We start from the raw sequence: 27,753 nt of genomic DNA, 5'->3' as shown, positions 1-27,753 counted from the left end.
TTGTTACATATGCATACTATTTTACATTACAGCGAACAATTAACCATATTATAAAAAGTGTAAAATGTAATAATTTGAAAGTAAATTATGTTTCATGTTGCGTTAGAGTTATTCGTTGCGTAATACAATTTTGTTCTGCTTGGCTTTGAAATGAACACGCACATACTTTTTAAACATACACTTTTACTGTAAAACTTCAGTAAAAAAACACATTTTTTAATTAAATGTTCGTCAATATCGCATTGAATTTTGATTCTGTGTGTAGACTTTCATCGTGACAACGCAACTTTCGACTACCCGTCATTAAACTTCATTTCTTTATCTCTATAAATAAATAAATAAAAATAAAATGACTTTTTTGAATGTTTGGCTCTGAGATTTGTCAATTATTTTTGCAAAAGCTATTCTAACAGGAAACTGTTAACATTTTAATACAAATGGCATATCAAGATCTCCTTTGGTGTTTAATGTTATCCGCGGAAGATATACTACATTACCTTTCTTGGATACATCCTTCTTTCTACAGTAATTCATGCAGAGGAGGACCAGATGGTGTTAACGGTTGTAGATATTCTTTGTGATATTGTAAGTTGATGATATTATCTTCCGCATGATCACCACCAACTGTTTCAGCATAGTCTATTGATACGCATTTCACTAATTTGCCATGTAACCGATTGTCATTTTTGGCGTTAATTCATTTGACTTCATCATTTGTGATGAAATTCTTCAATAAGATTTGGACATAATACGTCTTCTTTAATTAGGAACTTAAAGTGAGGAAAATTGTAAAATTTATATGAGCTGAGAGAGCAGAAACTGTGTCTGTCAAAAGCATTCACACGAATGAGAGGTGAGATTAACATGTGAGTGGTTGAAAATGGTTGACAGGAGGGCGTAATATGAAAAATCCATGGCAAAAAGTCTTGTCTCGTTTCAAAAAATTTCTTTGTCTGTAGAATATATATATATATATATATATATATATATATATATATATATATATATACACACAGTGGAACCTCGGTATACGTCCTTAATCCGTTCCAGACCCTTTGACTTATACCAAACAGGACATATACCAAACAAATTTTTCCTATAAGAAATAATGGGAAAATGATTAATCCGTTCCCATGAAAAAAAATCCTATTGCTATTGGCATATCAAACATTGATGGGGTTATATAAAATAATTTAAACACTACTTAATACTAAAATACATAAATACAAAAGCAATTAGGTGAAATAAATGAAAATTTTACCTCACTTTACTTTTTAATGACATCTTTGTTTTTCACAATCGTAGATACCGTCGTTCTCGGCAAACGGTATGCAACAGCCATGTCCCGGATACGCATGCCACCTTCATACTTTTCAACAATCGATTCAAATTTACATGAAAAAAACACAAAATCACGTTGTGACGATGCAGGTTTGCTGTACGCTCCCATTTGCTGCCGGGGAGCCCTTGAATCCTACACCGTCGGTAATGTGCCTCGCTGCTAACCTCATCGGTAACAACAAAGCAAGGCGATGGTGAAAAAGTGCAAAGTGCTTTTATTAAAACAATTAACAAAACAAGGTGTTCAAATTAAAGTGCAGTCTCCAAAGTTCCAATAAATAATCCATAAAATCAGAAGTGAAATGTGGAGGTTAAAAACAATAGAAAAAGTCTTCTTAAAAACAACGAAGTTAAAAGCAGGAAGCATTCTTTAAAATAAAAACAAGAAGCCCGGTGCCTGCTTCCCAACTGGGGAGTCGCGCTACTTGCAGCTGACCTTCGCACTGCCTGCTTCAGCCACTTATTCCATGTGCTCGCCGCTCTCTTTCTTTTACTCCCCTTCAAGCCAACTCGTGCTTCTGTTCTCTCTCTCTCTCTCACTCACCCTCTCGTTCTTTCTTTTACTCCCTTCAAGCCAACTCGCTTCTGTTTATCAAGATAAGCAGCCCTCTCTCTCACTCACTCAACCTCCGTCTTTTTTCTTTTTACTCCCCTTCTAGCTGACTCGCTTCTGTTTATCAAGATAAGCAGCCCCCGGAACAATCATTAATGCGGACGGTCCCTCACAAGTGCACTTTGGTGAGAGACGCCCCCATATTGCTAATCGTCCTGACAACCTTCAGCCACATAACCACCATGCCCCCTCACCAAGCTGCGAGCGCGGTGATTATTTATTTTAAAGCTGGACTTTGACAGGAGCTGTGGACCCGCTATATCACACACATGAAAGTTCAAAGAGAGTTATAGCGCGGGTTGTTCACTGAATGCTAGCAACTGGCGCACTAACGCTCGTGGGCAGTCGTGTCTTTGTCTCGAGAGAGGTAAACAAGGTTAGCACGCGAGTCGTATTCCAAACAAAGGTCGTATACCAATCAAAATTTTGTGTGTCCAAACAGGACGTATACCAAGTTGGACTTATTCCAAAGCAGACGTATACCGAGGTACTGTATGTATATATATATATATATATATATATATATATATATATATATATATATATATATATATATATAGTGGTCCCCGGCCGGGACGCTTGTGCCTCCTCCAGACCGCGAGGGGCCGTCCGTCCTGGTTATGTTGGGGGCCACGGGTAGAGGGCTTGGAAGCCCAACCCTGTAGGGGCCTGTGGCCGCCGCCAGGCGGCGCCCAGGTGCCTGAGGAACCCTGGAGCCCAGCACTTCCGCCACACCAGGAAGTGCTGGGGGGAAGACGACGGGGAACACCAAGACGGCTTCCGGGTGCGCAGCCGGCACTTCCGCCACACTGGGGTGTGGCTAAGACTGATTGCCGGGAAGCAGCTGTAGCCCATCTGGGTTCCTATAAGAAGGGCCGCCTCCCTCCAGTCATTGGTGGATGTCGGGCGGTAGTAGACAGAGCTGGAGAGAGGACTGGAGGCGGCCAGGAGAACGGCACAAGGACTGTGAGGCCTGGACTTTTGGGGGAACGGTGCAGAAGGCACTGGGTAGTGCACTGAAAATATAATTGTAAATATTGTAAATAAAAGTGTGTTGGGTGAACTTACGATGTCCGTCTGTCTGTGTCCGGGCCAGTGTTCACAATATATATATATATATATATATATATATATATATATATATATATATATATATATATATATAGTGGGACCTCAGCACCCCCCAATGGGCGATTGACAACCCTCCCAACTGCGCTGCACACTAAAACCGTTCAGCTCATTGCAAGTGTGCAAACTCTGTCTGTATGTCATAGACGGGGAAGTAGCCCCCTCTTCCCCAGCCAATGTTTCGCCCAAGCTCCCCGCAGAAGCCTCATCTAATGAGGTTGAAGGTGCCAGCATCTGTTGCAAAGAACACTCCAGCTGTCCCAGAAACTCAATTGAGGCATTGTCCCCATCTTTAATGGACAAATCAGGTTCAATCTCCAAGCCGACTTTCTTTCTAACAATCCTTGTCAGTGGCGAGCCAACATCACAGTACTTAAAGCACCAAATACAGTCCTGCACAAAAGCCATTCCTCTTCCTTCTTTCTCCACCTCCACTCCTCTCTCTGCAAGCTTTATCCACCTCCTCCTGACTCTGGCTCCCTGAGTAATGGTGGCTTCTTCTTCTTCTTCTTCAACGAATATTCACCCATTCTGTGGTCATGCAGGGAATCTTGGCGGACCACACAGAGGTCATGCCAGAGTCCAACAGGGCCCAGACATCATACCTGGCCAACTTGACAGAGACCTTAAAGTCGTCTTCCTTCAAAACCTTGGGAGGGACCTGAGAACAGCATACCTCAATCAAGCAAACCTCCATAGACTGTGCAGACAGCAGGTGGCACTCCTGAGCCAGATCACAATAAAAAAGCACCTGCACTTGATCCCAGCTTCGGAGTTTTCACGATAGTGTCTTCTACCTGTGACTCTTCACCTCATCTTTTCCTTCTCCTTATCCTTCTCCTCCTCCTCTTCTAACCTCTGCTCTCTCTCCCCCTTTCGCACTCGCACGTCTCCTTTTTCCACAGGGGTGGTGATTAGCAGCTCCTGGCATCAATTACAGACACGGGCGATCCCACACCCCAGTGCAGAAACACCCGCATCGCACCCAGGAACCGCTTCTGCCACACTCTCACGCCCCCTCCTTAAAGCCGCAAGTGTGGCGATTATTTATTTAAAAACTGTCCAAACGTTTAGAGCTGCAGAAATACTATATCACACTAAATAATTGTATAATTGATCCGTATTTGCAAAACATTCAGTATATCAGGGTGTTATATAAATTGAATGTCGTTTGTCTGAATTCTTTTATGGATCTCGCAAAGGTGAATCAGTGATTCGGCTTTAAATGAATTATTATTATTATTTTTTTTATATGAAGTAAAACGCCTCAAGTGAACAAACTCAAACAGGTTATATTTATGTATTAATACATTTGTAGCCCAAATATGCCTCAAATAAAAGTATTTATGGACAAACTAAAGATGAAACAGCAGACCCTACTCCTTTATTTGCATAGAGATAGGAAAGGCAAAGAAAAATGATTGGATTTTTTGAGAGGTCCCTGTGCTTTCATACTACTGGAGATTGCATTCGGAAAAGGACTGGAGATTAAAATGCAAAATTAGATCCCTGACCCTGCATACTTGGGTGCCATCTGCTTGTAAATGAATTTATCGTGTCACATTCAGCATGCATCGGGTTCATTTGCGCTATTGATTGCCATCTTTTTGACATATAAAAAAAATATGTCTTTCCAGATCTTGAACTATTTATTGGAGAGAGCATTCAGAAAAGGCTGCTGCGGCGGCAAAGTAAAAAAGTGTGTGCGTTGTGTTGGCAGTTGGGCAGGGAAGCTGAGATGATTGACTGCAAAGCACCGTTATCCTGGATCAATGCTCAGCACGGGCTTGCGGTTTGACCCTGAGGGAGTTCCTTAACCTGTTAGACTGTAGTCAAATTCAGGATAAGCAATAGACTGTAAGTACATTAAAATACAGAAACCTTTACGTTTTTCTTAAAACTGACAGTTGCTCGTCATTTTAGTTTAAGAATATTTAACATGTACAGTGGATTCAGAAAGTATTCAAACCCTTTCACTTTCTCCACACTTTATTGTGTTGCCCCCGTAGGAGAAATGTTACTGCTCAAAGGTTAATCTTTGATGGCTCATGAGGCTTCAAAGAGCTTCTCATTTAGGGTTCATTCAAGAATCAACTCGGTCACAGATGTTTCTCCTAGAATAAAATAAATAGCTTTAAACAAAAAGGTGACATGAGACACAACTGAGGTAAAAGGAGTCAAAGCTGGGAATTTGGTTTGAAAAGCGTGTGACATGATGTGAGATCTCATTCTGCTAGTCTTCAAGACTTCATGTTTTTTTGACCTATTATTGGCCTGGTGCCTTTATCTGAGGTGACGTACAAGATACGATTGGTTCCATTTCTTTTGTTTTCTTCACTTGGAGCACAGGCAGGTGAAGTGACTTTGTTGTGGTCACGTAGTGTCAGTAACCAGATTTAATCCCACAGTCTCAGGGTTTGAAGTCCAACGTTTTACCCACAATGCCACACTGCAAGCCCTTTCTTCCAGAATGAGCGCAGCAATATACATTTGAGTAACTAATCATATTATTCTGAAACAAGGACTACAGTTTTATAATCAACGTAAAGTGTTTTACTTCCACAAACAAATGTCCATACATTTCACCATCGATTAATGAGCCCACAATGAACATCTTTCATATTAGAAAAAAAATATTGCCAGCACACTACTTGGAAAATCTGAGCCCATTATGCGACTTTGCTGAAGAGGAAGACTCTTGTGAGGGCACTGGGGTATTTGTTTCACGGGGGAAAGAGGAGGCAAAAGAAAGTGTCTGCATTTGATTTCTTTCTGATCTCATGGGCGTCATGGTGGCGCAGTGGGTAACGCTGCTGCCTCGCAGTTAGGAGACCCTGGTTCGCTTCCCGGGCATTGGCGATCTTAAATTGTCCCTAATGTGTGCTTGGTGTGTGTGCGTGTGCACACGCCCTGTGGTGGGCTGGTGCCCTGCCCAGGGTTTGTTTCCTACCTTGCACCCTGTGTTGGCTGAGATTGGCTCCAGCAGACCCTCTTGACCCTGTAGTTAGGATATAGCGGGTTAAATAATGGATGAATGGATATATATATATAATAGGAAACAAAGAAAGAGGGGAAATGTGTCTTTTAATAGAAGCTCTTTAAATAAGTAAATAAATACATAAATATATAGATACACACACTATGGTCTGGTCACACACCAGAATGTCTTTGCAAGAAGAACATCTAATCATTGTCATTCACATGTACGTACCCATGCGGCGTACCGAATGCACCATATGGAACTGGCGACTGGGCATTCACTCATAAAATTGCCTGAGGGGGGGTACACTGGAGGGAAACCATTGCGACACGGTACTTGTAGTGAATCAAGCTGAGGATAGATGGCGGTTAGCTTAGGGTTGAGCAATCGAGAGGTGATGCTATTCAAGGGGTGATTAATAGGATGGAGGCATTGCACCAAATCAGATAACAAACACCATGACATGGCCTCTAAAGTGGTCAAAGGCAGCAGAACACACTACTGGAAAAGATGGATCCTGAGCAGACAGTATGGCCGATGACCTAATAACGTTGATCTTCTTTCCAAAAAAGCATGAGCATTTTTCACAAATAGTAGTGCGTTTGCTGTAATAAAAATTAAGTTAGAAATATACTAAAGAACGAAGTCTTCTCCTCAACTAGGACCTTTTTGAGTGTGGCAGAAGCGCTGGGTTGGCGCCGACCCGACACAGGTTGACACCGAAGGCACAGATGAAAATGAAAATAAACTTTTTATTTTCCTTCATTTGTGGGCTACATCTTCCCCGTACCCACAGACACAACACAGTCCCAAAACACACCAAACAAAAACACCAACACACTCTTCTTTCCTCCACTCCTCCCAGGCAGCTTCGTCCTCCTCCTCCCAACTCTGGCGCACTGAGTAGTGGCCGCAGGCTCCCTTCATAGCCCACCCGGAAGTGCTTCAGGTGGCAATTAACCTAAATTTGGCTGCACTTCCGGGTGTGGCTGCGTTACCACCCACACGGGCTCTGTAAGCCTTGCAGCTCCCCCTGCCAGTGGCCACGGAGCCCAGCGAACAGGGATGAGCTCCAGTGTTTCAGGATAGTGGCCCCAATGCAACCCAGGAGGGGTCTACCACCAAGTGTTCTGGAGGACATAGCATGGATCCCATGGCTGCTCCCCCAGATCTAGTGTCAAAGGGGCGTCCTGGCCGGGCATGGGTCTCAGCTGTCCGCCACACGAGACAGAAGCCAGACAGGAGGAAGCTTGTCCATTGCGTCTTTAATTTTCTCTTCAGAATCCTGCTAACAGCCATCTACTAGGGGAGAGTGCCCTGGGTGAGGGTTGTCAGCAAAATGGTCACAGAACAGAGTCAGGGGGGTCATTCTTAACAGATAAATGAAATTGCATAACAGTGCTGAATTATTGCTTACTCTGATTGGTTCACTAGCTTGCATGCACTCTGATTGGATCAAGAGACATGAGATGTTTCCAGCAGAGAGCACAACCAGCTTCCATACCCTCTCGTTTTACTGTATTCGTGGTCCTTACAATACTTTCCAATACTTCTTGAGTTTTTGTGTGTGTGACATGTGGGTACATGATAGTCGGCCAACTTCTTGAACCATCTCCCAGAACCTTCTTGTTCTTTGTTGTTCTCTTGACCATTATTAGATCTCCTGACTTGCTTAGATTATTCTTATTAACCCTTTATACTACTTCTAAGATAGATGTTATGTTTGTAATGTGGAAGGCAAAACACATTATGCACAAGAAACATTTTACCCTTAAAGGACTATGTGACCCCTAAGTCTCATTTTTCTTCCACATTACTTTTATTCTTCTTGGGATGTGTCCAGAACGTGATTGGAATCCGCCTGGGGCAAACTGAAATGATTAGACATTGTATTTTCTAAATAAATTTATAAGGCACTTTTCAGAGGCCCATATTTGTTCGGTAAGAGACCAGATAAATTAAGTGAATCACCCGGAGACACAGAGCTGGCCATTCAATTGTGAGAACTGACCCTTTGACCCTACGCTTTACAGTTCAACTCCTTATCCGCTAGACCAGAATGCCCCTGTACTCTTTTTGTCAGCCGGCTATAAATGTATTTTTTAAGAGATATGTGGCACACATCATAAATTGTGACAGTTCTACTGCTCTCCTACCATCAGTGTTACTCAGTTTTTAATATGTGATCAGGGTAAAGATGGAAAGCCGGAATTAAAAATTGATCGACCGTTGAAATCGAAAACACAATGAAATGTGTACTCGTTTTGTTTGAACTTGTGGGCTGTTTATTCAAGAAAGGGATTCAATTTATTTAGCCATTGATGTTCTTCATATTGGTTTAAACAATCCGTTGTTTGTTATAGATTTATGCAAATCCATCATACTTTGTGTTTGGTTTAGCGAATAGCCATAATGATGAAATAGAACTAGAATTAAATTACTGTTTTGGGAAGCAAACCTTTATTTCATTGTGATAATTGGCATGTTAAAATATTTATAGCATTCCCTTAAGGTTTCGAATGTCCATTTTAAATCCAAGCCATTTTATTATTACAGTGGAAACAGGAGGTAGTGTTTTAAAGTCAGACATTTTGTATGTGAAAGCAAACAGTTTACAAGTCGGGACAATATTGTCGCATGAGAGTTGATATGGTGGTGCAGTAGTTAGCACTGGTACCTCACTCGTCCCGGCTCTTGGATTTGAAATCTGTGTCGGGTCATTGTCTGCATGGAGTTTGCTTGTTCTTCCCCATGTCTGTGTGGGTTTTTTTTTTTCTCTGGACAGTCCAGGTTCCCTTAAATCTCAAAGATATGCATATTCAATTACTGGGCGCAACTTTAAACTCACCTTTATGAGTACATCGGGGTGTGTATGTTATATAAGCACGCTGATGTTGCAATCATTTGCTCTGGACATCCCATGACTCTGAGCTGGATTCTGAGGATTTGATAATAGACATATTGGTGTACCCAAGAAAGACTGACGTGTTTTGTAGACTAGCCAGATGGAATCTATTTGCATAAAATGTGAGTTCGACTTAAAAGTTTGTTAAACATTGTGAAGTGGAACGGCTGCAGTCACACGGGACTCTCCAAAATGAGTGAGATTAGCTGCCAAGTTGGTAATGTGATAGACCCCAGACTATCACAGTAGTCCTTGAGGATGAGTGCTCCTAACAACTTTTGATTTATATTATACTCTTATTTGTGGAATGTCAGATATATTTCAGTAAAAACGCCTAAGCCCTTTTACAACTCGCATTAAATGTGTGTAAGTATTTGACAATCTCTCCTCATTTGTCGACATATATTTGTCTCTTTTAGTCGTGAGCCATAGTATTGTCCAGCTGCGCCATGGCTCGATATTCAGGCTTACCTCTGGCTTTATGGTATGTTCTTCAGTGTGTTGTCGATGTTTATCGCAAGTGAATTCTGTATCCTGTACTTGACATTCAGCTGACGGAGTTGCTGTTCTTCTTCTTCTTCTTTCTAAGAGTGGCCTTAGCAGTGTGCTACATGTTCAGCAGATGTTGCCACTGTTCTTTTTTCTTTCTGTCATGTCACCCTCTCTGGCAGTTTGCCGTAATTAAGGCACAAATCCCAATAACTTTGCGGAGGTTGCCGCTACCCAATTTTTTCCTTGACCAGCAAATTATCATGTTATAAGGTTTTGATCAAGAGTCTAGCCCCAGTGGTTCACTTGTAATCGTGTGAGAGATGGACACGAGTCAAGTCAAGTTGGGGAGCATGCGCTGGTACAGTTCGTTGCTGCACCCACTGCATGACGAAACAGCTTGGGATCCCGGTTGGCAACCCCCCCAGGCAGACACGCGGTCTAGTCCCACCCTCCGGAAATGACCCTCAATCTGCTGCAGCCAGGTGTTACGTGGGCGACCCCTTGGCCTGGTCCTGCCACCTGGGTCCCCAACAATGAGGATCTTATGAGCCGGATCACCCTCGGGGAAACAAGCCAACATGGCCTAAGTGCCGTAACTGACGCGCCCTCACAATGCAGGTGATGTGCCTCATTCAGGACTCCATGAGCAACCTCTCATTTGACACAAAGTCCAAACAAAAGTACCCAAGGATTTTCCGGAGAGACACAGTACCAAAGGAGTCCAGTCTTTGTCTCAGGTCACTGGATAGCATCCATGTCTCACCACCATATAGCAAGACAAGAAGCACCAGGACTCTAAAGACTTGGACTTCCGTCCTTTTGTAGAGATATCGGGAGCGCCACACACCCCTTTCCAGCGACCTCATGACCCCCCGTGCTCTCCCAATCTGTCTACTGACTTCATGGGAAGAGTCACCAGAGACATGAATGTCACTGCCGAGGTAAGTAAATCTCTCGATGAAGTTGACACTCTCTCCGCAAATAGATACACTGCTGATGGCCGTGCTCAAGAGACCTTCGTCCAGTGTTTGCCGGTTTCTGTGTTATTTTGATGCCTGATCTGGAGAGGATGTGCGCTGTACATTCAGATATATCACTGCAATAGATAAGCCTGTGATCAAGTTTGCGGAGATCTGGGGTGTCTCCTATGTAGGCATTGTTTGATAAATCTCTTGGGATAGCCATTTGATGTGAACAGATGGAAAAGATATTATCTTTCATTCTTTCTCGTTTCCTTTGTATTACAGTGGGTGTAAATCCTTCTGAATTACTAGAAAATTGCTAGAAAGGTGTCATATTTTGTCTGCCTAACATTCTTTGCAACCCCACTTTGATTACAAGTGTTTATCACAAGGAATGTCATGTGGACCAAATATGACACACTTCTAGCAACTGCCCCTCATCGCATAAGCCAGGGGTGTCCAAACTCCAGCCCGTGGGCCAACTGCGGGCTGTGGTCCTTTTTTAATTGGCCCACAGCAAATTCTAAAAATATAATGAAATATGGCACACACACGAAACTTGTTCTTAACTGTATTGTACTTCTTAGGTTAAACACAAGGCAGAGCTACTGTTTTGATCAAGGCAGCGTCTTCACAAACAAGCACAACCAAAGAACAATTTTGCTACAAGTGATCAAAAATGGCAGAACCAAAGGAACGCACAATAGCAAGTGAGTGTAGAAAATTTCAGACACGGTGGGGAAAATGAATATTTCTTCCTAGAAGTCAAGGGCCATGCATCCATCCATTATCCACCGCTTATCCGAGGTTGGGTCGCGGGGGCAGCAGCCTAAGCAGGGATGCCCAGACCTCCCTCTCCCCAGCTCCTTTGGGAGGACCCCGAGGTGTTCTCAGGCCAGCCGGGAGATATAATCCCTCCAGCGTGTCCTGGGTCTGCCCTGTGGCCTTTTCCCAGTGGGACATGCCCGGAACACCCCCCCAGGGAGGCGTCCAGGGGGCATACTGACCAGATGCCCAAACCACCTCAGCTGCGGAGGAGCAGCAACTCCACTCCGAGTCTCTCCTGGATAACTGAACTCCTCACCCTATCTCTAAGGGAAAGTCCAGCCACCCTGGGGAGAAAACTTATTTCGGCCGCTTGTATCTGCGATCTTGCTCTTTCAGTCACTACCCAAAGCCTGTGGCCATAGGTGTGGGTAGGAACGTAGATCGACTGGTAAATCGACAGCCTCGCCTTTTGGCTCAGCTCTCTCTTCACCACGATGGACCGTTGCAGAGCCCGCATTACTGTGGATACCGCACCGATCCGTTTGTCAACCTCCCGCTCCATTCTTCCCTCACTTGTGAACAAGACCCCGAGATACTTGAACTTCTACACTTGAGGCAGTAATGTGTTCCCAACCCGGAGAGAGCATTCCACCCTTTTCCGGCTGAGAAACTTGGCCTCAGATTTAGAGGTGCTGACTCTCAACCCTGCCGCTTCACACTCGGCTGCGAACCACTCCAGTGAGGGATGGAGGTCACTGTCCGATGAAGCCAACAGAACCACATCATTCGCAAATCCGCAAAAACCTCTCCGCTCCTTGGCTGCATAAAGAAATTCTGTCCATAAAACTTTTGAACAGAATCGGTGACAAATTCTGTGATAAAGAATCACAAAGGGCAGCGCTGGCGGAGTTCAGCCTCAACAGGAAACGAGTTTGACTTATTACTGGCAATGCAGACCAAGCTCCTGCTCCTCCTGTACAGGGACTGAATGGCTTGTAACAATGAGCCTTGTACCCCGTACTCTTGGAGCACACCCCACAGGATGCTTCGAGGGACACGGTCGAATGCCTTCTCCAAATCCACAAAACACATGTGGACTGGTTGGGCAAACTCCCATGCCCCCTCCAGGATCCTGGTCAGGGTGTAGAGCTGTCAAGGGCAAGTGTGTCTATTTGATTTGCAATGAAACTATTGCAGTGATGAAAGAGTATAATGTGTGTCGACACTACCAAACCAAACATCCAACCTACACGTCCTACACTGGTGCCGAGGGAGAACAGAAAGTTAAGCAAATGGCAGCTAGTCTGCTAGCTTAACAATAGTATTTTTTCTTTGCTAATAAAACACAAGAAAATGCCACATTAGCCAGTTACGAGGTAGCGCAACTCACTGGCCGTCACGGGAAACCTTTCTCAGATGGTGACTTCATACAACAGTGCCTCACTAAAGTCGCAGGAATAATGTGCCCGGAGAAAATACAGGAATTCAACAACGTTCGCTTGTCCAGAAACGCAGTTGTGTGACGAGTTGAAGATTTGTCAGCTAACTTAAAACATCAAGGGTCAGATAAAGCTCGTGCTTTTGATTTTTACTCGATTGCATGTGATGAGAGCACTTTATCTATACTAATAAAAGGCAAAGCCCTCACTGACTCATTCACTCACTCACTGACTCATCACTAATTCTCCAACTTCCCGAGTAGGCAGAAGGCTGAAATTTGGCAGGCTTATTCCTTACAGCTTACTTACAAAAGTTAAGGAGGTTTCATTTCGAAATTCTACACGTAACAGTCATAACGGTCGATAATGGTCGACAACGTCCACCATGTTGAACTTTCTTATCCATGGCCCCATCTTCACGAAATTTGGTAGGCGGCTTCCTTGCACTAACCGAAACCGATGTACGTACAGTCAACCCTCGTTTATCGCGGTTAATCCGTTCCAGACTCTGCCGCGATAAATGAATTTCCGCGAAGTAGAAACCATATGTTTGTATGGTTATTTTTATATATTTTAAGCCCTTATAAACTCTCCCACACTGTTAACATTATCTAATAATAATAACATTATCTAGACATGAAATAACACCCTTTAGTCAAACGTTTAAACTGTGCTTCATGACAAGACAGAGATGGCAGTTCTTTCTCACAATTAAAAGAATGCAAACATATCTTATCTTCAAAGGAGCACCGTGAAGAGCAGATAATGTCAGAGAGAGCAAACAATCAAAAATCAATACGCTAAGAAAAGCAAACAATCAAAAAGCCTCAATACGTACTTTTAAGTATACAGAAGCACAATCTAGATAAAGCGGCATTTTGTAGAGGAGCCCTAACGTCCTATCTTCTAGGCAAAGAGCCACTGTGTAAACAGCCCCTCTGCTCACACCCTCCGCAGGGCAGAGAGAGGACGGAGAGAAGCAAACAAAACAAGCCTCACCAGTGCATGGAAGCATATCTTTTAGCATTGAGGAGTTTTAGTTAATATGTAATACATGCTCTGATTGGGTAGCTTCTAAGCCATCCGCCAATAGCGTCCCTTGTATGAAATCAACTGGGCAATCAAACTGAGGAAGCATGTAACCTAAATTAAAAGACCCATTGTCCGCAGAAAGTGGCGAACCAGCGAAAAATCCGTGATATATATTTAGATGTGCTTACATTTAAAATCCGCGATAGAGTGAAGCCGCGAAAGTCGAAGCGCGATATAGCGAGGGATTACTGTACTTATTTCGATGGTATGACGCCACTGTCGGCCGTCATATTGAACTTTTCAATGTCACTAATTTTCCAACTTCCCATTTAGGTAGAAGGCTGACTTCATCGTCACGAAATTTGGTAGGTGGCTTCCCTGCGCTAACCAAAACCGATGTACGTACTTATTTCAGTGGTATGAAATGAAAACCAATTAATGGAGAGCTGTGATGCTGTTATTTCTTAAAGCATATTCAATTATGAAGCATAATTTACATATATTTGATTGATTTTGCTAGCTTAATACACAGGAGATGAGGCAATGTACATTACCTTACCTCTAGTGGGTGGCCCAGCCCTTCATATATTTCTCTGTGAGAAAAGTTTGGACACCCCTGGCATTTGTGAATTTCCCCTTGGGATTAATAAAGTATCTATCTATCTATCTATCTATCTATCTATCTATCTATCTATCTATCTATCTATCTATCTATCTATCTATCTATCTATCTATCTATCTATCTAAGTTTAGTTGTGTTAGGACTCTGTTTAAGAGGATTCACACCCACTGTAATATTAAGGACATGGAAAAGAATGAAAGGCATTATCTGTTGTGGTCTTTGGCCGGTTTGTCATCCCGGCCAATACCCCCAGGCCGCCAGATGGAGCCCCCCCTGCTGCATGGAGGTGCCCCGAAGACCAGCAGGGAATCATGGACAATGTAGTATTTATACACAGCCCTGCTGGATACCACAGGGGCTGCAAAAGGGAGCTGCAGGGAGGACCGAAGAGTCATATGTGCCCTATAACCCGGAAGTGCGTCATAGGCAGAGCGATCAATCAATCAATCAACATTTATTTATATAGCACATATTTATACAAAAAAATGTAGCTCAAAGTGCTTTACAAAATGAATAGAAAAATAGAAGACACAATAAAAAATAAACATAAGTCAACATTAATTAACATAGAATAAGTAAGGTCCGATGGCCAGGGTGGACAGAAAAAACAAAAAACTCCAAATGCTGGAGAAAAAAAATAAAATCTGTAGGGGTTCCAGACCACGAGACCGCCCAGTCCCCTCTGGGCAATCTACCTAACATAAGTCAGACAGTCCTCTTTGTATTTAGAGCGATGGCAGAAGTGACGTACTTCCGGAGTGAAGAAAAGGACTTGTTCCTGACCCGGAAGTGATAAAGAATCACATGGACTGGGGATTGGGAACACTTCAGGTTCAGGGTGTATAAAAGGACTGTGGGAGCTCCCAGATGGCGAGCTGAGTTGGGTGGAACGGTGGCAACGCATCTGGGAGTGGTGGATTGGTTTATTGTTATTGTATTGTGGTTTATAAATATAGTGGAGGAGAGGGTGCTTTGTGCACTGTGGAAGATAAATAAAGTCAACTATTGGACTTTTATCTGGTGTCTGGCGTCTTGGACAAGGGTTCAAGGAAGCGATAGCACCCCCTATCTGTCACACTGTTCACATCAAAGGAGTTATAACACATTATATAAAGTTAAGAGTAAGCTGAACAAACATGCATTCATAGATTTTTATCCATCCATCCTTGTTCAGAACAGCTTAATGCAGTTTGGAGTTGCGGGAGCTGGATCCTATACTGGCAGGCATTAACCAGATCTGCACTGGGCACCAATCTATTGGAGGGCACCCACATGGGCACAGATTTGGGTGATTAGTTAACCTAGCACACCTTTAGGATGTCGGAAATAAAACCAAGTACCTGAAAGAAAACTCAAACAGACATGGCAGAGGGAGTCAGCTGCGCACTCACCAAGTTTTGAACCCAGAACTTTTGTGCTGTGAGACAACAGCACATCAACGCACTGCCAGTTTTATAAATAATTTTTGAAAATGTGTACGAAGCACATTCAGTTCCTGATTGGTGTAATGGCCACAGCAAATCTGTTTTGAACTATAAGCAGCCAATAAGTGAAATTTTGAATTAAATACTCATGGAATAATGGAGTCTCTTTTGTTAATGTCTTTGATTACTTCTAAGACAATTAAATGCCGCCAAGTACTGTACCCTCCCGCCATGCCTCGAAACAGCTTTCTTTTGCTCTCCCATTATTTGTCAGATGTGACTGTGACCACTTTCTTTATAAACACAGCACTCTAATGTTGTGCCCCAGTTTGGGTATGTCTGCTCATCAAAGGAAGGCAATTATCAATAATTTGATGTAATAATACACATGGAAAAATTAGCCAAAATGCACCTTTTCATACAGTAATTGAACATTAAAGCCAGCACTGACTTTCTGACATGCTTTTCTTATTTTCTTTCAGGTTTGGCCTCAATAATGAAAAGACTGCTAACAAAATATGACAATCTGTTTGAGATAGCATTTCCATACTCAATGGGGTGGCACGGTAAGAAACAAACTATGCAACAAATATCAAAGAAAGTCATTTTGATTATTAGACTTTTTATTTTCAAAGTGTACTTGTGAGAGTGGAAATGATAGGACCTGCTTGAAATGATGCCCGTTGTGAACAAGTGAATCGTCTGCTGGATACTTGCACGAATTGTAGTCGTGATAGCCTTGCAGTGAAAAAGAGTGAGATTATTTATTTATAAATCATATTTTAGATTCTCAGAACTTCAGAACAGGTAGCAAGTAAGCCTTCCTCTTACTGCCAGAAGGGATCCTACTCTGTCGGGCCCTTGAACAAGGATCTTAACCTGAAAATTGCTCCGGGGTGCCATACAAAGGTTGACCCTGTGCTCGTGTGAAAAGGGGGATTAACAAAGTATATCAAATCAGAACTTCTCTACTCTTATTTTTATTCCCTCCTTCACACCTTTCTTTTCCGTAAATATGAATAGTTTGCCTCTGCTTACCACATCTTCAAATTGCTTGACAGTGACATTTACTGTATTTTCTGAATACACTTACATTTATTTGCTTAGCAGACACTTTTATCCAAAATGACTTCCAAAAGCGCTCAACGTGATTGAGTACATTTTGTCTATTGACTGCTTGAGAGAGTTGCCTTCTAACATGGAAAGTAAAAAAACGGTCTGGAGGTGAGAAAGGTATAAAACATAATGAGAGAGTATGAGGGTCTGGCTTTATGGGAACACGCACATGTGACATTAACACACATGAGAATACAGAAGAAAGGAGCTGGAAGGACGCTTAGGGCAGTAGACAGCAAATATTTTTATATTATTCCATGACCTGTCTTCGACAGATACCAGAACTAGTCTTATACTGTATATAAACATCTACAGGTGGAAGTGCGTGTGTCTGTCTGTCCCGGAAGTGAGAGGTGGAGTTTGGGTAAGGGCTCCACCTCCAAAGAAACAGAAAACTCGCTTAGCCACTAATAACACAAGCAAGGCCAGCATGTCAGCAAAATGAAACCTCTGAAGAAAGACAAAGTGGCGAAATGGTATCCATTTTACTTTCCTCCGGCTGCTAATACACAAGCGTCGGCAAAACAAATCCTCCTAGGAGAGAGATGCCCAGAGTAGTTCCTTACAATTACCTGACATCTCTACATTTCAATTTTTCTTCTGACAATTTCAATAGTTTCTAGGACCCCGGGCTTTTTACAGCACGGGCTTACACAGCTAGTCTTATATATAAACGTCTATATGTGGAAGTGTGTCTGTCTGTCTGTCCAACCCGGAAGTGCGAGGCTACAGCAGGAAGCTCAAAGAGTCGGCAAGGCGGCCCCAAGTTAACCAGTCGGAAGAAGACAGAAGTACGAGGCTACAGCATGAAGCTGAAAGAAAGCGACTCCGTCGCCAAAGTGAAACCGCCAAGGAAAGACAAACGAGAGAGAAACTCACTTAGCCACTGATAGACAAGATGGGTGAGCACATCGGCAAAAACGAAGCCTCCAACTCTGCATTTCAATTTTTTTTTCTGACTATTTCAATAGTTCCTAGAAGCCCAGGCTTTTTACAGCATGGGCTTAAACAGCTAGTATCTTATATTGAAAGGAAAGAAAATTATCCTTTGATGTGTAAAATATAACACAGAAAACAAATAAAGAGTTAGGGCACCATAATGGGCCCCATATGCCTGGCAGATTAGAATTTCAAAAAGAAAACAAGAAATTGTCTTTTCGGACACGGATCTTCTATCGAATCCTGCATCAAAGCCAGTTTTCACTTTAGACCACAGGAAGAGGCGGGTTCAGGTGATCGGGACTTGGAAGTGACGTCATTGGCGTCGTGACTGTCAGTCACTGCTTCTGCAGAGGGAGGAAGAGATGAAGCATTAGGCAATAGTGCCAACCCCTGGTTGGTAGTGTAATTACATTTATGTGAGCCACAAAGTTTTCTCCCAACAACACGTGTGTGACATATGTTATAAAAAATGTGTACAGGGAGTCCTCAGGTTACAACGTTTCGACATACAACGTTTCGAGTTTCCAACGCTCACTCCCATAAAAAAATGTAAAAAATTGAGACATGAGTGTTTTGGCTTACACCGTTAGCGTCGTACTTACAGACTACGTGGGCAAACTAGTTTTGTTGCGCACGGCGCAAGTGTTCCGTTTGTGTGGCTTTGTCTGGTGACTTTGTGGTCCTTATCATGGATCCTAAACGAAAGTCAGAGTCTTCAGATGGTAGTGCTTCAAAGAAGAGGAAAGCCATCACGATAGAAGTGAAATTAGACATTGTAAAGAGATCAGAAGGATCATTCATTTTTTGTAATTTTTTCTGTTACTACAGTACAATGTACAGTGTGATATATTTATGTCCTTTTCCTTTTTCTGTGGCTTAGTTGTGTTTTTATGTTCTAGATTATGAGTTTGCAAATGTGTTAGGATAGATAAGTGACTTAGGCTAGGGTGTGTTTTGAATTACACCAAAATTCAGGTTACATCACTGTTGTAGGAACAGAACTGTGTCGTAACCCGAGGACAACCCTGTACTCTCTTTCTGCAGTTGAGATGCAAAAACATAGAAAACAATATACAATTATTATCTCTGTAGATTAAATTGCACTGAAGCAATTTTACTTAAAGGCAGTACAGTATTTTTACACCATTGATAACTGTAGCAAATTTAATTTGAACTGAATGATTTATTTTTGTGTTGCCATGTCTGCATACAGTATATACAACTTGACACACATACACACAGACGCACAGATATTACTCCTTAATGGGTCCAATCATGTTCTCTGATGTCCAACTACACTGTGCGCACAATTATTAGGCAAGTGAGTATTTTGACCATATCATCATTTTTATGCGTATATTCCAACTCCAAGCTGTATTAACTTGAATGCTTATTGGATTTAAGCACGTCAGGTGATGTGTATTTGTGTAATGAGGGAGGGTGTGGCCTAAGGAGATCAACACCCTATATCAAGGTGTGCAGAATTATTAGGCAGCTAGTTTTCCTCAGGCAAAATGGGCCAAAAAAGAGATTTAACTGACTCTGAAAAGTCAAAAATTGTAAAAAGTCTTTCAGAGGGATGCAGCACTTTTGGAATTGCTAAGATATTGGTGTGTGATCACAGAACCATCAAACATTTTGTTGCAAATAGTCAACAGGGTTGCAAGAAACGTGTTGAGAACAAAAGATGCAAATTAGCTGCCAAAGATTTGAGAAGAATCAAACGTGAAGCTACCAGGAACCCATTATCCTCCAGTACTTTCATATTCCAGAGCTGCAACCTACCTGGAGTGCCCAGAAGTACAAGGTGTTCAGTGCTCAAAGACATGGCCAAGGTAAGGAGGGCTGAAACCCAACCACCACTGAACAAGAAACATAAGTTGAAACGTCAAAACTGGGCCAAGAAATATCTGAAGACAGATTTTTTCAAAGGTTTTATGGACCGATGAGATGAGAGTGACTCTTGATGGACCAGATGGATGGACCTGTGGATCAGTAATGGGCACAGAGCTCCACTCCAACGTGGAGGTGGGGTACTGGTATGAGCTGGTATTTTTAAAGATGAGCTAGTTGGACCTTTTGCATTGAAGATGAACTCAAAATCAACTCCCAAACCTACTGCCAGTTTTTCGAAGACACTTTCTTCAAACAGTGATACAGGAAAAGACCATGATTTTTATGCTGGCCAATGCTCCATCACTTGCATCGAAGTTCTCCACTGCGTGGCCAGCCAGTAAAGGCCTTAAAGATGAAGGAATAATGACATGGCCCCTTCCTCATCTGACCTAAACCCTATCGAGAACTTGTGGGCACTTCTTAAACGCTAGATTTACGGGGGAGAAAAACAATACACCTCTCTGAAGAGTGTCTGGGAGGCTGTAGTCACTGCTCCACAAAAAGCTGATCGTCAACAGATCAAGAAACTGACAGACTCCATGAATGGAAAGGCTTATGACTGTTATTGGAAAGAAGGGTGGCTATATTGGTCATTGATTGATTGATTGATTTTTTGAAATGTCAGAGATGTTTATTTGTAAATTTTGAGGTGTTTGTTTATTATTCTCACTATAACAGATGAAAATAAACAAGTGAGATGGGAAAATTTTCATTTTTCCTTTAGTTGCATAATAAATCTGCACACTAATAGTTGCCTAATAATTGTGCGCACATATGTATTCCCCTGATGATGTTCACACTCACATTTCCGTTGTGAAACATTCAGGTTTCAGGTTTATTAACATTTTGGATTGACTGATAGCACTGTGTTTGTTCCATATTAAAATTAATCCTCAAAAATACAACTTGCCTAATAATTGTGCACACAGTGTAAAAGCTGAAAATCTGTGTAAAACTCAAAGACAAAATTTTGACCCTCTCATAATACTTTCTTAGTATACGAGAGTTACTCAAAAATGATCCGCACTCCGGTTATATTAAAATGTCGGTTGGCAGCACTATCTTGTCAGCGCTTTCCGTACAAGGTCACTGCTGTGCAGGTGTAAATGTGTTACGGCAGATCATTTCTAACTGTGGTGCGAGAAACAATGGCCGCCCCACTTGTGATTTACACGAAAGAAGAGCAACTTTCGGTGATTTGTTTTTTTGTGGTCTGAGGTTGTGCCTGGTGCCGATGTTTATAAAAGACTTTGTGCACAGTATGGAGAAAGTGTTTTTGTCGCAGAAGTGTGTATGAATGAATAGAGAAGTTCAAAGAAGGTCGCACAAGTGTCAGCCATGAAGAAAGGAGCTGGACACCCGTCCACGTCCACGAGTGATGACAACATTGAGCGTTGAAGTGAAATGATTCTGTTGAATAGGCGAGTGACAGGAAATGATGTGGCAAATCATCTGTAAATCTGCCATGGCTCTGCCTATGCAATAATCCACGACAGACTTGGGTTTCGAAAGAAGCCCTACGAGGACAAAGATTCACATCTGATAAAGAACTGAAGACAGCAGTGCATTTGTGGCTCGCTGCTCAGCCGAAACATTTTTTAATGAAGGAATTCGAAAGCTTGTTGACAGATAGACAAAGTGCATTGAAAAGCAGGGAGATTATCTTGAAAAATGATGTTTTTGTTGTTTCTTAACGTTGATATAAAATAAAACTCACCCACATCAATTTAATACCTGTTGTGTATATGGGGTATGTGAAGAACTCTCCGTCAGTTAGTCAGTCATTGTCCAACCCGCTATATCCTAACACAGGGTCACGAGGATCTGCTGGAGCCAATCCTAGCCAGCACAAATACCAGGCTGGGCACCAGCTCACCACAGGACACACACACACACACACATCACCAAGCACACTCTAGGGACAATTTAGAATCACCAATGCACCTAACCTGCGTGTCTTTGAACTGTGGGAGGAAACCCACGCAGACACGGGGAGAACATGCAAACTCCACGCAGGGAGGACCCAGGAAGCGAACCCGAGTCTCCTTACTGCGAGGTAGCAGCGCTACCCACTGTGCCACCATGCCGCCCTGTGAAGAATTGGCATGTACGAATTGTAAGGGATGGCCAGCAGCCTTACCCAACCAAGACACCCATGAGTTTTAAGGATGGGGGATGGCAGCTTCTTTAGGGTACTGCCTCCCCCGGAAAGCCAGAGACAGCCCCCTTAGGTTGGAGCATTTACACAGTTTCCCACAGGGCATCATAGGTATTTAAGTTCTTAGGCTCTGCCCTGTTCCGTGGTTGCCACAAGGGGGTGATGTGGGGACTGGGGAGCCCTACTTTGTGGGGCTCCAGCCTTGCCAGGAAGTGTTTCTGGCTCAAGCCTTCAGGACAGCAGAAGTACTCATGTGGATTACTTAAGAGGAGCTTCCCACCACTACTCCAAGAGCCTGAGTCAGGACAAAGAGGTACAAAGCTTACTGGAGGAGAAGTGGAGGCAGCAGGGGAAAGACAAAGATGGATAAAGAAGACATGGTGTTACAGGAGTGCTGCTTTCTACTTTATAACGATGCTTATTCTGCTTGTGTATAGAGCTTTGCAGGTGGGAAACAACAGGAAAGAGTTTCCCACAGCTGAAAAAAAGCCGTGTGTGGCTGAACGTGTATCTGCATCTGTCTGGGTCAGGTTTGGGGAGCTTGTGCTCCCCCTGCAGGCCGCACAATCTTTTGCCTGTTGATTGCAAACCTGGTGATCTTTAACTGAATGTATTCTTAAAACATACAAAACCATTTCAAGGTGAACAAAAAAATAGAATAAACAACAGGCATCACCTCAGAAGTGATCCATTCGTGCTCAGGGATGCTTAAATTGTGAAAATCCAGCCATGACAACTCCAAGTCTACAATTTTGATATTATGATAAAACCATTCCTTGTATGTGTATGTACAGAGGATTCACTTTCTTCATATTTTGTTATGTTGCAGCCCTGTACTAAAATTATTTAAATTTATTGTTTCATTCAGCTGGCGCCCTGCCTGGGGTTTGTTTCCTGCCTTGCACCCTGTGTTGGCTGGGACTGGCTCCAGCAGCCCCCCGTGACCCTGTAGTTAGGATATAGCGGGATGGATAATGGATGGATGGATGGATGGATGTTTCATTCATCACACAACACTCAACACACCAGAAAGACAAAGCAAAAACAAGACTTTTGGAAATTGTTGCAAATTTATTAAAACATGAAACACTGAAACTTACCATTGGCACAGGTATTCAGACCCTTCACTCAGTACTTGTTTGAAGCCTCTATGGCAGCGATGCCAGCTTGCAGTCTTCTTGGGTCTGACGCGACAAGCTTTGCACACCTGGATTTGGGGATTTTGTCCCGTTCTTCCCAGCAGATACTCTCAAGCTCTGTCAGGTTGGCTGGACACCATCAGAGAACAGATGTTTTCACGTCTCTTGATCAGGTTCAAGTCTGAACTCTGATTGAGTCACTCAAGAACTTTCACAGAGTTGACTGTCAGCCACTCCTGTGTTGTCTTTGCTTTATACTTAGGCCCCTTTGTCCTGTTGGAAGGTCAACGTTTAGCCCAGTATGAGGTCCAGTGTGCTCTGGAGCAGGTTTTCATTAAGGGGTTGTTTTTGCTAAGCTCCATTTAGATTCCACTCAACCTTATCCGTTCCCCCAATCCCTGCAGTTGAAAAGAATGATGCTGCCACCCCAATGCTTTGCTGTTGGTTTGGATCGTGTAATTGAGGAGTGGCTCCTGGATTCCTCCAGATATAACACTTAGATCAGAGGCCAGACAGTTCAGTCATGGTTTCATCAGACCAGAGAATTTTGTTTCTCATAGTTGGAGAGTCCTTTAGGTGCTTTCTTTGCAAACATCCAAGTGTGCTTTCATGTGTCTTCTAGCCTCTGTTATATAAAGTCCAGATTAGTGGAGTGTTGTAGAGGGTCTCATTCTGGAAGTTTCTCTCATCTCTGTTCAGGCACAGTGCAGTCAGAGTGACCATCAAATTCTTTCTTACCTCTCTTATCAAGGTCCTTCTCCCACAATTGCTCAGTTTGGCCAGGTAGCCAACTCCAAGAAGAGTGCCATGGTAGTTTCAAAAATCTACCATTTAAGCATTGTGGAGGCCACTGTGCTCTTGGCAACTTTCAATGCTGCAGGAATATTTCATAGCCTTCCCCAACTCTGCACCTTGACACAATCCTGTCTCTAGACTCTGCTGGCAATTCCTTCGACCTCATGGCTTGGTTTGTGCTCACCTGGTAGGACCTTCTATAGACAGTTGTGTGCCACTCCTTGGCACAGCCAATCATTTCAATTGGCCACAGGTGGACTCCAAACAAACGGTAGAAATTTCTGAATGATGAACAATAGAATGGGAGCCAACGAGAAGGATCTGAATACTCGTGTCAGTGTGATATTTCAGTTTTATCACTTTAATACATTTTAAAAATTTCCAGTTTATGCTTAGTCATTCTGTGGTGTTGAGAATGCTGAATGTGAGGAAAAAAACGAGCCAAATGATTTTAGCACAGGACTGAAATGTGAAAAAAGTGAAGGAATCTGAATACATTCTGAATCCACTGTATGTGAGTATGTATGGGATGTGGACTTCATCTAAGGTCTTAACTGCCATATTTTTAGGAAGTTATTGTGCACTGGAGAGATTCCGAAGGACTGTAAAATGGCAAATATCAGCCCATTATATAAAAAGGGTGACAGGGCAGATCCTAGCAACTATAGGCCAGTAAGCTTAACATGCATTACAGGAAAATTAATGGAAGGAATTATTAAGGATAAGATTGAGCAACACACGGCAAGGACAGGAGTTATTAGGAACAGTCAGTGTGGGTTCAGATGAGGGAGGTTGTTTCTTACTAACATGCTGGAATACTATGAGAAGGCAAAAAAAGGATATGACCAAAGTGGAGCAGATGAGATGATTTATCTTTACTTTCAGAAAGCATTTGATGAGGTGCCACATGAGAGGTTGCGCATCAAAAAAAAGAAGTGGAAGTTCAGAATGATGTATTTAGATGGGTGCAGAATTGACTCAGACACAGGAAGCAGAGGATGGGGTGCGAGGAACCTCATCAGAATTGGGTGATGTTAAGAGTGGTGCCCAGCAGGGGTCAATGCTAAGGCCGCTGGTATTTTTAACATATATAAATGATTTAGATAGGAATATAAGTACCAAGCTGGTTAAGTTTGCTGATGATACCGAAATAGGTGGATTAGCAGATAATTTGGAATCCGTTATATCATCACAGAAGGACTTGGATAGCAGATAGACTTGGGCAGTTTTGTGGCAGATGAAATTTAATGTCAGTAAATGTAAAGAATTACACATAGGAAGTTAGGTTTGAATACACAATGGGCGGTCAGAAAATTGAGAGTCCACCTTATGAGAAGGATTTAGAAGTCATAGTGGACTCTAAGCTATCGACTTCCCGACAGTGTTCAGAAGCCATTAAGAAGACTAACAGAATGTCGGGTTATATAGCACAGTGTGTGGAGTACATGTCATAGGAGGTTATGCTGTAGTTTTGGTCTCCAGACTACAAAAAGGACACAGCAGCACTAGAAAAGGTCTAGAGGGAGGTTGAATTAAGAGGAAAGGTTTAAAGCCTTTACAGTTTAAGCAAAAGAAGATTAAGAGGTGACATGATTGAAGTGTTCAAAATTATGAAGGGAATCATTACAGTGGATCGAGACTGTGACTTTAGAATGAGTTCATCAAGAACATGGGGACACAGTTGGAAACTTGTTAAGGGTAAATTTCACACAAACATTAGGAAGTGTTTCATTACACAAAGAACAATAGACACTTGGAATAAGCGACCAAGTAGTGTGGTAGACAGTAAGACTTTTAGGGACCTGCAGAACTGGACTTGATGTTTTTTTGGAAGAAATAAGTGGAGAGGACTGGCGAGCTTTGTTGCGCTGAATGGCCTGTTCTCATCTAGATTGTTCTAATGTTCTGATACTCCAGGTTTACCCAAGCCAGCCGGTTCCACACCCAGTGTTTCTTTTCTGCTATCTCCATTGTGCTGAGCCTTCTTTGCATATCATCTGACACCATCACCAGTCATGTCTTCTTTGGCCTCTCAGTGAGCTTCATCTCCTTCACCTCCATCTTGGCATAATTCTTCACCAAGTCATCCTCTGCCTTCCAATCCCCTTTAGTCTGTTTCTCCACAGCACAACACCTATGTTGGCATAAACATCTACCGTTTGCCTGTTCAAATATGTTGAAATAATCAACAATTTCCATGACGAGTACTTACTTTTTCACATAACTGTACATGCTTTTTATTATATCTCGCAATTGTAGATTCTTTGAGACCCAGTGTTTAGAAGATGGATGGATGGGTCGACAGTTATTTTTCAAGTAACGACTGGTGAAAATGCATTTCCTGATATTCTGTCTTCTTTCCACATTCAAACTAATCTCTAGTTTAATTTGATTTTGTGTTTATTGTATGGACAGATTTAGCACATTTAAGAGAAAGAAATGTGGAGTTAATTGTTGCTAAACGCAATACATTAATAACCTCACTACAGAAATAAATAATCATTTGGATTAAATTAAATTGGTGTGTACACCAGAAAATGAGTGTCGTTATCAAGACCTGGAGCTTGACACACAGTATTAACCAATGTTTCTGCTGTTTCTTATCTGTCTTTTTGAGCGACCATGCTTTCAATGTCCAATAGGTGGCACTGCAGCACGTGTTATGTATTTGTGATTAACTGCAGTGTTTTCTTCAGATTAGGTGTTGAGTAGTTATTGAAAATGTGAGTGTTTTCAGCACCATTACATTTATCTTCAAAGTGAATTCTTAATATATTCATCTTCACTCGCAGAGGCACAATTTTAATATTTTCTTTCTTTTTTACATTACTGGTGTCACCCTTTCAATAAACTCTTGTTGTAAACAAGTATTCTTATTTATCATAAACCCCAGAGAGAGGCGAACTGTTGCATGTTGGTTGGATCTGCAAGTAGGAATTTCATTGTATTCTTAAGGGTTGACGGTACTGTTACTTCTACTAAAAAATGTCTGAATTAGTGTAAGCTGCCCTAATTTGGGGGTGTCGATAAGAAATTTAATGATTTACCTCCTTAGGTAGAAGTACTCAATAAATAAACCTATTCAAAATATTAAAATGTGTACTTCAATTATAATGTTTAAGGTCTCAGTATTCTCGGTTGTAATAGAACTTTGTCATTTTGCACCCTCTGATCAGTAAAGGATCAAAAATCAAACATAACATCATATTCATAACCAGTAACCTTGAAGTAGTCTAAAACCATACACTGTCCTGGAGTGGCAGATCTACATTTTTTGCGATAATAGATTTTTATAATTTTATATTTGTATGATGTTTTGATGTTTTGCTCAGACAAATAATGTGAAGTAAACTTACAGGAGCAAATAACATCAAAGCATCTTCTCTTCCTGAATTGTACCAGTACGCTATCAAACATTTGTGTCAACGGTTTGTCTCGAGCCGTTTTGATTATTTTATCACTTGAGAGCAGAGATGTGTAAAAAGATCAGAAACTTTGACAGCCAACCAATCAAAGGTGTGTAATATCACATGTCATGAAACCCCAAATCACAGGTCACGAAGCCCCATGTGGAATTTTAGCATAAATATAGCTGGTCCGAAGAACCAAGAAGGAGAGGGCAAAGGCAACGTCAGAAGAGGAGACCGAGACGTGTGCAGTCGAAAGCATCTTATGAATAACAGCGATCTCTGGGTCAAAAACCAGCCCAGGACAGCATCCAGTCCTTGATATTTTCCATAATCTTTTTCTAAAGACTATATCCAGACTCTTACTGTCAGTCTCATTTTCTATTATAGTATACCAGTAACAGCACACTGCACGATGACATGCAGTGAATACCCTTGAGCTTTCCTAGTTTTGCTACTCTTTATCTGTACGTTTAGCATTCGTTTGCTCAGAGGTTGATGCGCTTGCCGCTTCCTGAGCAGCTCTTCTTTTCTCCACCCTAGCAGCCCGCTTCCTCTCTTCTTTCGTCAGCATCTTTTCACGTTAAAACTGAT

The 27,753-nt window shown here is 42.2% G+C and overlaps 1 protein-coding gene across 1 annotated transcript in view; it reads left to right on the top strand.

Annotated features, from left to right (window-relative positions):
• galt (galactose-1-phosphate uridylyltransferase) overlaps positions 1-27,753 on the top strand; it is a 249,190-nt gene that overhangs the window by 174,674 nt on the left and 46,763 nt on the right. The window contains exon 9 of the mRNA XM_039759657.1: positions 16,189-16,272. Coding sequence (XP_039615591.1) covers positions 16,189-16,272 — 84 coding nt within the window. The remainder of the gene's footprint in view (positions 1-16,188; positions 16,273-27,753) is intronic.

The sequence above is a fragment of the Polypterus senegalus genome, chromosome 7, assembly GCF_016835505.1.
Source record: "Polypterus senegalus isolate Bchr_013 chromosome 7, ASM1683550v1, whole genome shotgun sequence".
In the NCBI taxonomy this organism is placed as follows: Eukaryota; Metazoa; Chordata; class Cladistia; order Polypteriformes; family Polypteridae; genus Polypterus; species Polypterus senegalus.
Note: the sequence above shows the minus strand (reverse complement) of the source record. Positions and strands in the feature narration are given on the sequence as shown.